Genomic DNA, 13783 nt, shown 5'->3' on the forward strand with positions numbered 1-13783 from the left:
GGTCGAGGGTATAATGCCATGAATAAAGATATATTTGGGTCATTCCTGCGATTCGGATATATTTTAGTCCCCCAGATTTTTTAATAAAATATTAAAAGCTTTTCACATTATAATGAATGATTGATTGATTGAATTTTTTATCATAAAATAATCTTATTTATATTGTACACTAAGCATTTTGTCACGTCCCTGCGGCACTTCACTGAATTTGTACAAAATGTGCAGTGTCAAAACATTTTTGGCAATATTGTAAGTATTTATTTGTTACTTTCTTGTGATTTTTTTTTTTAATGCAAATTTTGAAAAAACAAACAAAAAACAGACTATAAAGTTATGTCCCTCAGTCTGAACTCAACCTCGTCACACCAACTATTCTCTGCCTATAATAATTTAGACTCCACCCTGACCCATATGTGACATAATTTAACAGAAATCACATAATTCAGGTCTTTTTAACAATGGTGCAGAAGATGGTAAGTAGTATCATACTTTTTTATTCATATTTTTGTGGCCTGTTATAGTCAAGGGAGGGTACTGTCAAACTTAACAACTCAACCCCATCACATAAAATTAATATGGAAAATGATTATTTCTCAAAATTTTAGAGTATATACAATGTACTTATTTCATTGCTGCCATATATGGTCTACAAGAAGAGTAGTGGCCATTTTGTGCAACAAAAAAATCAACCCCATCACACTTAACCCTGTCACATAGGCCTATCTGTATATTTCTCATTGTTTTTGGGGTTGAGTCTTTCACTTCATTTATGAATCATTTTAATAAAACAATACATGGTTTCAGTGAAGATATACTTACAAAAATTATGATTATTATCAATGTTGAAAACAGTTATTTACATTTTTATTTCATGATGCTACGATGAATAGAAAGTTCAAAAGAACAGCATTTATCTGAAATCTAAAGCTTTTTTTTAACATTAAACACTACCGTTCAAAAGTTTGGGGTCAGTAAGAATTTTAATTTTATTTTTGGGGGAAAGAAATAAAATAAATCAATACTTTTATTCATCAAGGATGAGTTAAACTGATCAAAAGTTACAGTAAATACATTTATAATGTTAGAAAATATTCTATTTTAAATAAATGCTGTTCTTTTGAACTTTCTATTCATCAAAGAATTTTGAAATAAAATTGTACACAACTGTTTTCAACATTGATAATAAGAAATGTTTCTTGAGCATCAAATCATCATTTTATAATGATTTCTGAAGGATCATGTGACACTGAAGACTGGAGGAATGATGCTGAAAATTCAGCTTTGATCACAGGAATAAATTACAGTTTAAAATATATTAAAATAGAAATATATATTTCATAGTATACACATATAAATTAAACTACACTATATTATATTCGCTCTGTGTGTATTTTAAAACTATATCTGGGGAGCATCTGAACTACGACACGCATCCATGACTTTTATTTTGACATCTCAACAGTGAGTAATCCTGCTCACGGCTGTGTTAATACCAACGCAATCATCCAGAGACTCAGCACTTGTAAGTAGGCTACAGCAATATGAACCAGTTTTGCAGAAACGCATTGTTTTGTATTTATTTTATGGTTGTATGAGCGTTGTGCAGTGAGATGGAGGCGTTGTTGAAGAGAGAGCTGGCCACATCTGTTTTGAAGAGCACTGGTCATTCAGGAGGAGGATGCATCAGTGAAGGCCAGAGCTTTTACACTGACTCTGGTACAGTGTTCGTCAAGATCAACCACAAGTCGGAGGTGCGCGCGCACACATACACTTGAGCTCGACGCTTTGGATTTGCGTTGCAATCTTGCAATGCTACTTTATATGTGTCTGTGTCATCAAATTTGGAATAATAATGTGATTTGGTATAGTAAAGTACATTACGTATCGAACGTAAATGCTTTCACAGACAACTTAAGTCTAGTTGTAACTGAAAGTAACTTCTGACATATCTAAAAAATATCTAAGTGCAATTGTTTTGTCTCAAGATGATACCAAAATAAATATGAAAATGTAGGATAAACCAAACTGTTTTTGAGTAAATATTTTCAACATTTTCTAATTGTCTTTAGTATTTTATTTGGTAACACTTTATTTTACAGTGTCCATATACTGTACGTATGTTACATGGACTTACCATAGTAATGACAGTTAATTGTGCATAATTACATGCAACTAACTCTCAACCAAACCCTAATCCTACCCTAACCCTATGTAACCCACTGTGTGTAATTTTCTATATATATATATATATATATATATATATATATATATATATATATATATATATATGACACCTTAAATGACACTGTATATTGTGAATATACTGCTTCCATTCATTACAACTTTGTCTGACAGTCTTTTTGGAAGTACATCAACTAATGATCTTTATGCATTGTAATTATATATACATTATACATGCTAATATGTAGCTTATAGATATATATTTTTTATTCTTATTTACCTTTATGATGTTATTTCTGTATAATATTTGAAAGTACATTATCAGCTAATGATCTGTTACACATTATGCAATGTCATTTTATATACAAAATTTATAACGGTAACACTTTACAACCAGGTTTAATTAGTTAACATTAGTTAACTACATTTGTTAACATGAATTACCAATGAACAACACTTTTTTACATCATTTATTAATCTTATTTTAGTCAATGGTATTTTCAGCATTTACTAATACATTTTTAAGAACAAAATTCTCTATCTGTAAACACTAGTTAATGGACTGTGAACTAACATGAACAATGAAAATGTATTAACTAACATTAACAAAGGTTAATAAATGCTGTAATAATGTATTGTTTATAGTTAGTTAGTGAACTTATGAAACCTTATTGTAAAGTTTTTGCTTTAGAACTATTTGGAAGTACACAAATGAATGATCTCTCTTTCTTTAGGCTAGGAGGATGTTTGATGGAGAGATGGCAAGCTTGGAAGCGATCCTGTCCACGAACACAGTGAAAGTGCCCAGGCCTGTGAAGGTCTTGGACCTCGAGAGAAGTGGAGCTCTTCTCGTAATGGAACATGTGGACATGAGGAGCTTAAATAAGTAATCACGTGAACCCATAGAGCTTGTTTAGGATCTGAGAATTGGGTCAATGTCACATTAACATTGTTGGAAAGTGCTCCTTTTAAAATATGTAATGTTTATGTAGACACTCATCAAAACTGGGGGAACAACTAGCTGACCTGCATCTTTACAACATGAGACAGATAGAGAAACAAAACAAGGAGCAGCAGACTGTTGGTAAGTTTTTTTTTATATATATATATATATATATATATATATATATATATATATATATATATATATATATTGCATTGATGGAGACTTTTCAGTGCCATTATTATTTATCATATTTTCTGTATTTAAAAAAGGGAAAGGACCAGGACAGGCTGAGGTCGAAACAGCCAAAAGGTTTGGGTTTCACGTGAACACATGCTGTGGTTATATCCCTCAGGTCAGCATCTCTGCTCTGTATGCTGTCTGATCATAATAACACATGGAGTGATTTATATTCAAACATACTTTGCAATCTCTCCTTTCGGTTTTCAGGTAAATGACTGGCAGGATGACTGGGTGTCCTTTTACTCCCAGCAAAGGCTGCAGCACCAGCTCGGCTTGGTGGAGCAGTCGTACGGAGACAGAGAGGCCAGGGAATTGTGGTCCAAACTCCAAGTAAACCAAACAGCTCAGATTTTTATTCCAGCAAAATATCATGCAAACACAAAAAGATACTGGGTCTCATTTACTAATAATTGCGTACACTATACGCACATTTGAACTTCTCACAAAAACTTTCTGCCAAATTCACAACACATGCATACGCACATTAATTAGTTCTTAACCTCGTTCTAATGTTGATGAATTCAGAGTATTCTAAATGAGCGACCGCATGCCTGATGTAACTCATTTACATAAAACACGCCCAAACCATGTCCATATAAGGGCATTTCACACATCCTTTTCCCTCACACCAATATGACAACTCTCTACAGACGCGTTCTCGCAAGATCCCAGAGCGATGCCAAGAGTGCCATCCTCAAAACAAGTCCTTTATACATCCTTTATACAGACATTACAGACCTCTGTTTTGCCAGCTGTACGTACGTGTATCTGCGTCTTTATGCAGAGCTATCTCGCAGCATGAGCTATAATGCACCTTTTCTTAATCTCTTACTGATAGGCCTATATGATATCTATTTTTATCTATATATATCTATGTTGAAGATTTAAGGTCCTTGCACACTGAGGCCCCGTTTACACGTACATGGTTATTTTGAAAAACGGAGACATTTCCCTTCGTTTGCACCCTTCGTTTACACGCAAACGGAGGATTCGCCAATGAAACCGATTCTTTCTAAAAACTCCGGCCAGAGTGGAGATTTTGAAAATCTTCGTTTGCACGTTTGCATGTAAACTGAGAAAAACGGAGTTTTAGGCAGCGACGTCACGGAATGTGACCATTTTCGGGATTCTGATTGGCTAAGGTGGGCTTGAGCTTCTCGTTACACTGCCACCTACAGGTTTGGCATGCTCTTGACAGCATATACACAGGTTCGTGTGCACGATGTTATTTTTGAAAACGAAGAGGGGAGAAATGTCCGTTTATGAAAATAGCCATCCACGTGTAAACGTAGCCTGAGTCTGCAATTTTCACATACGTTTTTTCGTATTCCTGATTCGGTGGCTCTGAATTGTCAAAACACCATTCAAAATGCTTGCTACAGATGTGAAAAACGCAGAAAATCGAACCTGATCCGAATTTTTTAATGACGGACGAAAGTTTCGGAGGCAGTGATTGACATAACGTGAGGTCGTATTTATTTTTTAACGTGCGAAAATTCGGACGTGAATTTTGGACTCAGTGTGCAAGGGGCTTTAAAGGCAGGGTAGGTAGGATTTTTCAAAAAAAAAAACATTCCAAATTTGTTTAAACTGTCTTTATATACCAATACATAATTAAAATGTAAGTACTCTGAAAAAGAGAGTATAAAAATCGAGTGTCTGTAGACCTCTCACGACTGTTGTAAACACAGCTAATTATTTCCATTCACTCCACCCCCTCCCTTCTGGGCTCCTTCCAAAGCCACGCCCCCAAAACACATGAACGCGAGACGCCAAACGCTCAGGCTCAGGAAGACGCATTTATTTACCTGAGACGAGTGGAGAGGAAGGAGCGCAGTGCATGCAGTGACATCATGTCAGAATCACATGTAATAAAATTAGTGCTGTCAAACGATTAAAATATTTAATCGCGATTAATCGCATTAATGTCATAGTTAACTCGCGATTAATCGCAATTAATCGCACATTTTTGATCTATTCTAAATGTCTCTTGATTTCTTTTTGTCCCATTATTTTTTCTCATTTTAATGCTCTTATCAACATGGAAAAGTGGATCGGCTTGCTTTGAGCAAATGTTTCTTTTTGAAATCAACATTGGCATACTGTAGTGTTCAATTTCACACTAACATTCTCACTTGGAGCAAATAATCTCTCACACAATGTAACACTGTCCATCAATAAAAGGGTGAAAGAAATACTGACGAGGTCCTAATATTGACGAGGGGGTGGAGAATTCGCATCAGCGAATCAGTGTGCTTGGCCATCAAGTAGTAGGCCATTTCAGACTGGACGTGCTGCAATGATAGCTCAGTTCACAATGACAAAACACACAGATCACTTTGGTCTTGTCAACTGAAACATTTTGGCCACTTTTTTAAAATTAAACTTTCCATTCAGAATCTTACTGGCATCCATTTCGGCGTCTCGCGCTCATCATTCATCCACTCAAAACATAATGTTAAAGGGGGTCGCACACTGGACGAGAAGCGAAGCGCAGCGCCTCGTATTTAAAATTCGAACACATTATTCTCTATGAGTGTACACACACCTTTTATTGCTGGCCATAAACTGAGAAAGTACGCGTCCGATGTGCGATACAAGTTGTCCATAGACGCGGCTTCTCGTCCACTCTTTGGCCGGCTCGCAAGCCCAAACAAGTGTGTGCGGCGTGCCTGTTGTTTTGTTTCCGGTCTAGCTAGATCCGGTGGTGTTGTACTAACGTTACTAGTTGTTGCAAAAGCATGTCAAAAAAAAAAAAAAAAAAAAACTACAAAGTTTGCTAGGCGTTAATCGCGCGATAAAAAAATTGACGCCGTTAAAATGGGTTTGCGTTAACGCCGTTAATAACGCGTTTAACTGACAGCCCTAAATAAAATACCTAACTTTATCACTATAAATAGAAACAAATAAGATGGCTTTTAGTACTTACTATCAAGCTAGCATATCGATACTGGTAAAGTTTAAAATATATTTTGTTTGATTCGGTAACGAGCTATATTTAGGCTATAGGTAACGAGCTATATTTATAAGGCAAAGCTAAAAACAGGTTGCATTGATACACGTTTTTCCATTACCATCAGTTAAACTGTGCTGAAGGTGAATTTCGTGTAAGAGTCATAACATATACGGTGTTTTGCATGTAAGAGTTTCCATGATGAAAACATTGTTGACTCTGATGAGGACTAACGTTACACTCCGGTGACAAGTCCCGCATCGTCGGTTCAAGGACAGGTCCGGGGTCGAGGGCGAAGCAGAGGAGGTCGTTCAAGAGTGCGGGCAACCAGGGTCCGAGGAAGTAGTTTTTGCCTTGTTTGCCTTCGCTGACTGCATATGCAGGTGCTTTGAATTTTGAATGCTCTTTCTCTGCCATAATTTTACTCTTCGTAGCTTCCGCGCCTCTTTTGCACTCCCCTCAAATCAAACGGGTGCGCGCATATGGGCAGATCTTGTAGCAACAGTGGTGGTAGCCATGGTTGCGAGAGTGAGTGACAGTCGCCCAAACCAATCAATTGTTTCGTCCCGAATGGAAATAATGAGCTGTGTTTATTGCAGATTAAAAGGTCTACAGTCACTCGATACTCTCTTTTTCAGGGCACTTACATTTTAATTATGTATTGGTATATAAAGACAGTTTAAACAAATTTGAAAAACCCTACCCTACCTTTAATCTTGACATGTTTTTAAGGCCACTAAGACTGTGTCATTTTTGTGTACAAGTGGTTTCAGTTGTTCCTATATTTTTTCGTAATTATAGGATCAATTTTAGAATGAAAGTTGATGAATCATGATTTGTTCATTAAAATGTTCGTACGCAGATTTCACGCACATTTGCGCGTACACATGAATGAGACCCATTGTCTCTGTTTTTTTAAATGGAATAAACATGGGTAAAACTATTTTTAATTTAAACGTTAAAATATACATTAATGTAATATAATAGACTAGACATTATATTAATGATATAAAAATCTAAATATGAACTTCTTTTCTTGAGATTTTATAATTTTCGGTGCCTCTTAAATGACTTTCCAACCCTTCCACTCCAATCATCTGACTACATTCTGGTATAAAATCACCACTTTTCAAATCAAATCAATCACTGATTGAATCCCAAATCATCATTATCATTTTAAATTGTATATTGTTCTTTTTATTTTTGATATATGATCTAATTTAATGGTACAGTAGTAAAATGAAGTGTAAAAGTACACAACTTAAATTAGTAATTTGATATGTATCCATAATGTTTATCCAACATTTGCTCAAAAATATTTAAAAACAGAAAGTCCACATTATCCATTGACAGGATATAATGTAACTTATAATGTAACTTGAGATTTAATGTAACTTTATTTTAAGGTGGCGTAGTTACACGTTACTGCATGTACTTACTATAATAATAACAGTAAATTATGCATAATTACTAAACCAAACCCTAAACCTAACCGTATCTCTATTGTTAGTAAACTATGTAGTTAATTAATATTCCCCAGTACTAATTTGAGCAAGTACCATGCAACTACGGCACCTTAAAATAAAGTGTAAACGAAAATCATTATAAAGCATCTTTTATTTATAAACTTCTTTTTTTCCTGTTTGGTCTTTGTCTCAAAAGTGTAAATGGATAGTTCACCCACAAATTACAATTCTTTCATCATTTACTCCCCCTCATGTTGATCCAAACATGTAGGACTTTCTTTCTTCTGTGGAACATAAAAGAAAATATTTTAAAGAACGTTGGTAACCATAGAGTTTCGGTTCCCATTGAATTGAATTGTATGGACAAAAACACAATGGAAGTCAATGGATGCCAAAACTGTTTGGTTACCAACATTCTTCAAATTGTCTTCTTTGATGTTTTATAGAAGAAAGAATTGCACACATGTTTGGATCAGCATGAGGGTGCGTAAATAATGAGGATTTTCATTTGTGGGTGAACTATCCCTGTAGAATGACAAGCTAATGAAGTCTTCATACAGTGCTGCATATGTGCTTTTCTTTATTAGCTGAAGATCCCTCAGCTGTTCACAGATGTAGAGGTGGTTCCAGCTCTGCTGCATGGAGACCTCTGGGGAGGAAATGTGGCCGAATGCTCTGATGGTCCCATCATCTTTGACCCAGCATCGTTTTATGGCCATTCGGAGTTCGAGCTGGCTATTGGCGGCATATTTTCTGGTTTTGGGAGCTCGTTTTACAATGCTTACCATCAGAAGATCCCCAAGACCGCTGGGTTTGCAAAGAGGCAGAAACTATACCAGCTGTTCCACTATCTGAACCACTGGAATCATTTCGGCGGGGGTTACAGGGGCTCTTCTCTACAGATCATGAAGGATCTAACAAAGTAGATGCTCTTCATTAAAGGGTCCTTTTCAAGTCTTCATTTATGAAGGTGGATGATAAACTAATTCGAAGTTAGTCACACGCTTTGAATCGAACATTACCTGTCTGATGAAAATGCATTGACAAGATGAAAATAATTTGCACAGATTGAAAATATCTTATATAATATAATAATATATATATATATATATATATATATATATATATATATATATATATATATATATATATAAATATATAAATATATATTTATATATTTATATATAAATATCATATTCATATATAAATATATATGATCATATTTATATATAAATATATAAATATATATATAAATAATTTGTTTTTTGTTTTGTTTTTAGTTAAAACCATGAATACATTTGTTTTCCATGCAATGGCCAAAAAATAAATGATTTAAAATGCATCATTCCCTTTTTGCAAATTGCACTTTAACTTGACTTAAAAAACAAAAAAACAAATGTGTATTTTTCCACAAATTTTGTATGTATGCAAATTGTATAATATCCAAAGTACACATTTCTAGTAATTGTGCAGTTAACTATCATGTCCCAAAATGTGTCACTACCGCAACACAATAATAAATCATTTAATAAGAAGGCTTATATTGACCTATTAATATTTTGTTTACATCTACCTTCTAAATATATGTTTTGCTATATATTAACAATATTTCAAGTGTAATTTATAAGATTTGGTGTATTTTGAATCCAATCTTTCTTTGTGAAAGGCATTAAGTTAATCATACTGATTTCAAAGTTAAGGATTCATTAGTCTGAATATACATTGAACCAAACACTATAATATCATCTTAGTTGATAATTCAATATACTTTATTTTAGACAAAACATGAGTGACGGCACATTTTCGGTAGTGACAGTAATGCTTTGGTACATCACATTGGTACACCACATCACATTCCAGAATTTTAGCTCACATACTAAAACATTACTAAGATACTAATGATTTGCATAACTGTACTAACATTTTGTTTATTTCCCCCAAATAAATGTGTCACTACCAAAACGATGACATGTTTCGGTCATGACTGTTTCGGTAGTGACAATTTTAGATACTTTTGAGCCTAGTTCAAATATGATAACCAGCACATGGTTACCTAACACAGTTCTGAACAGTTGTACACAAATAAAAAACTCAATTTTATCAAATAACACCCAAAAAAGTTTGCTTAATTGCAAAATTAAGCAACAAAAAATTCAATATCATTTTCACAAGTTGAAATTTAGGGGTTAGGGTTCAGGACAGCCGCCTCCCAATTGAAAGTACCCAATAAATTATGATTTTATATACATTAAGCTTACTGATATTTTAAATATTATTGTGGGATTCAATAGATAATAGAATGATCTTTGTAAACATCTAAGATTTGAATACTTAAATGCTTTTTAATTGTGTTTTTTTGGTTGCTGGACAGCAGTTTGCATCAATTCTGTTGAATGGCCCAAATATGCTTTTGAAGAGAGCCCATTTTACAAGACTCCTTGATTCAACATGTGCGCATGAAGTATTCGATGATAACATTTCACTGCACTACATTGTTACTAACTAACATACTGATGTTTAACGGGTTAGTTCACCCAAAAATGAAAATGAAAAATAAAAATGAAAACACACCTGAATACGGTTTATTTAAACAGCTATGATCTTGCTGAACTGCTTGCAGGAATAACAGGATGCTTAATGGATGTATGGACATTCAAATAAAACTTTAAAAATAACTTTGTGTTGTGTCTTTGATTGCCATGTAGTTTTGGAACTATGTATGCATTTACAAATATGACCATAGTTTATTAGCTTTAAATATTGCCAATCTGTTCGAAGAGAGAACACAATAACCATTTGAATAACAACAATAATGTAATTATTATTTTAGAAATTAATGTAAAATCCTGTGACCTCACATTTTGATTTGGAAAATTGGGTGGATGATGAAACGTAATCATTAAGAGTGTTTTTATTTATTTATTTTATACAGTATATGACTGCTGCTGGCTATCAAGCTAAGTTAGGCCATTATTAGTTGTTCTCTTATGAACTGATACTTTGTCGGGAACAAAAAAAAATATGAAAGGGAATATTAAGCTTTAAAAAATATAGGAATATAAATTAAAAGGTGCGAATTTATCGCATCTAAAATTGTATAATGCGTTTCATTGCAGCATTCCCTTTCAGTTGTAAAGACTTTAAACTTGAAGTTAAAAAAAAACGCGTTTTTATTTATTTTGATCCTCGCGACTTGCCGTTAACATGCAGCCTGCGCGAGCATCATAATAATACGCGGGGTTCAGTTATAAGCCTTTACGGTCTTTTTTGATTGTGTCATATATTTGACTATTTGTGAGTAGTTTGAAGAAGACAACAGCAGTTGCTTTTAATGCATGTTTTGCCGCGTATTTTAGAAACTGAGAAGTGATGAGCTGGAGTTTGAAGAGACTTCAGTGCGTCATTGTGAGGAGCGGTTGAGACTTCATCTTGGATCAGTCAGATCCTCTAGTCTGAGAAACTCTAAACAAACGTGAGCGCGCGCACGTTTAGCGCATCTGTAGCCTGGTCAGTCAGAGACAGCAGTGATAGATGTCGTCGGCGATGGAGGGAGTGTGTAATGGAGAGGAGCCGGAGGTGACGGCTCAGGCGTGTGTGCTGTCCGAGTTCAGTGAAGGCGCAGAGGCTCGGGCTCTCATCAGCAGCCTGCCGGACATCCATCACGACACGGTCGGCAGAGAGACCACCATCGAGAAATTTGTGGGTAAGAATGATTTTCATGTACATTATGTCTTGCTAGCTACAGCTATAGCTCTCTCTCTCTGTCATATGTGGTATCTAACGTTAGCTGTATATCTGCCTGTTTACCTGTCTCTCTGTGTATGTCTGTCTCTTTAAGCATATCTATCTATCTATCTATCTATCTATCTATCTATCTATCTATCTATCTATCTATCTATCCTGTCTGCCTGCGTCTGTCTGTCTGTCTATGCTATTGTAATGCAAAGGTGAAGTAAGTTATAACATAAAAGATCATGGTGAAAATGTCAAGTCATGCTTTGGGTTGCTGTTGCAGTTATGATGGATCGCTACCAGGAGCAGCCACATCTTCTGGACCCTCATCTGGGTAAGAGGAAGTATCATGGATGTGTTGGACATGGTGATTGCGTTCTGTGGTTGGACGCTGCTAGTAACGCTGTGTTTGCCGTTGTTCAGAGTGGATGCTGAATATGCTGTTAGAGATGATCCGCAATGAGAAGTCGCCACCTCTTCTGGTCCATCTCTGTTTCAAATTCCTCTATATCATCTCAAAGGTATTAAGATGGTGCACGGTTCTCTAAGTTGGACTGATCCTCTCTCTAAAATCATGGTTGGGAGATCTGTGACTGAATTTCTGGTGCTTTCGTAGGTCAGAGGATACAAGATTTTCATGCAGCTGTTCCCCCACGAGGTGTCGGACGTTCAGCCAGTTCTGGACCTTTTATGCAGACAGGACCAAAAAGACACTGAGGTGAGCTGGTCCCACAGTTTATAGGCTCTTTTTAAATTGTATTTTTTATAAATGTACTTCGTGTCTGTGTCCATTTTGCACCTTTTCAATGATCCTTAGAATTTAACAATACATTATTTGCAGCTGTGAATCACATACACAAATGCATTCATCTGTCTAAGGTGAGAAAGTTGCAGAGTTCAGAAGGGTTTTTTACAGCTTGGTTTCAGTAAATGCTCTTTTTGTCCTGGGAAGGAAGTTTTGAGTTTTAAAAGTAACTGTATGCTTTCATAATGCTTCAAGCTCTTTTATAAATTAAATAAATAAATAAATAAATGTAACTTTTTCTGTTATTACCACATTATTTATTTCTCTGCATTTTGAGCAAAGAGCCACATTTATCTGAATAAATATTGCATTACTTGATGACAACAGACAAAAATTGTAATTTGTTATCAGGTGCACTTATGCGAGCGTTCAGAAGTGCTTAAATCTGTGCTTGGCACTATCGATACTACAAGAATGTCTTAAAGGTCCCATATTGTTCACCTTTCTGGAGTTTTATTTTAGTTTTTGATGTCCTTAAGAATATACATTTGTGGTATAAGTATCAAAAACCATCTCAATATATTTTTACAGCTCCTTTCTCAGGAGCTCTGCCAAGATCAGGTCGATTTTGGCCTGTCTAATTAATATTCATGAGCCTCTCTTCTGATTGGCTTGTTGTTTTCTGAGTGACGTATGGCCAGACCAACCACAAGTAACTAGGGTCATGCATGCTGTGGCTTGGTGATGCTCACAAGTAAGGTAAATTAAACACCTGTAATGATGGTGATACATTATTTGTTATTAAAGCATAAACATTTACAAATCACTGTTAATTCAACATAAAAGCAAGCATAGGCTACTTGGTGCATGGTTTGGCATGACAGAAATAGTGCAAAGTGCGCTCCCTTAATAATTCCTAAAAAGCTGACATCTCAGTTCATTGCTATCTCACAAAGCTCCGTTATTATCTTTCATAATGTCAACACTTCGTTTGTTATAATCAGAGGATTTGCCAGCATGCAGAATTCAGCACTGAACAAAAACTCAGCTTTGAGCGGTGAGTGGATTCTATCTTAATTGCATCTCATTGGCCATTGCGTTCAAGAAATCAACACGTATGTCTGTGATTGGCTACAAACATGTTATAAATAGAAACTCATTCTGGCCTGTAAATCGTTTTTATTTAGTTTTAGTTATTCTTGTTGCTTTTGTGCAACATATGAATAACAATTTATTTGTTTTTAGACGTTTTATTTTTAGATATTTCTATTTTGCGGGAGTCCTGCGATTCCGCAAATAGTTTTATTCTCCCGCAACCCGCACACACACACAAGAGTACCTTGCGCCCGCGCCCGCACTCGGCCATCAAATCTAGTCCCGCGCCGCACTCTGTTGCGTTGGGTCCCGCGGGAGTGCAGGTCTCCACATCCATCGACTGAACGGCATTTTCTCTACATGTTTCCGTGTTGCTGTTGCTTGATCAGCAACGATGTTGTCTGGGGTTTGGGCAAAAGGAGAGA

At 35.5% G+C, this 13783-nt stretch overlaps 2 protein-coding genes across 2 annotated transcripts in view; both read left to right on the plus strand.

Annotated features, from left to right (window-relative positions):
• The first annotated feature begins 1452 nt into the window (after positions 1-1452).
• Positions 1453-8857, plus strand: fn3krp (fructosamine 3 kinase related protein). The gene is made up of 7 exons (XM_084131478.1): positions 1453-1522; positions 1607-1751; positions 2916-3067; positions 3174-3265; positions 3397-3479; positions 3575-3697; positions 8374-8857. The coding sequence occupies exons 2-7, from the start codon at positions 1611-1613 to the stop codon at positions 8710-8712; spliced, it is 930 nt and encodes a 309-aa protein (XP_083987604.1). The 5' UTR covers positions 1453-1522; positions 1607-1610; the 3' UTR covers positions 8713-8857.
• A 2119-nt stretch (positions 8858-10976) lies between these two features.
• The window catches only part of tbcd (tubulin folding cofactor D), a 47718-nt gene continuing 44911 nt past the window's right edge, over positions 10977-13783 (plus strand). The window contains exons 1-4 of the mRNA XM_084110397.1: positions 10977-11489; positions 11802-11852; positions 11942-12039; positions 12135-12236. Of these exons, the coding sequence (XP_083966523.1) occupies positions 11318-11489; positions 11802-11852; positions 11942-12039; positions 12135-12236 (423 nt within the window). The 5' untranslated portion in view covers positions 10977-11317. The remainder of the gene's footprint in view (positions 11490-11801; positions 11853-11941; positions 12040-12134; positions 12237-13783) is intronic.

The sequence above is a fragment of the Abramis brama genome, assembly GCF_963993115.1.
Source record: "Abramis brama genome assembly, chromosome: 1".
In the NCBI taxonomy this organism is placed as follows: domain Eukaryota; kingdom Metazoa; phylum Chordata; class Actinopteri; order Cypriniformes; family Leuciscidae; genus Abramis; species Abramis brama.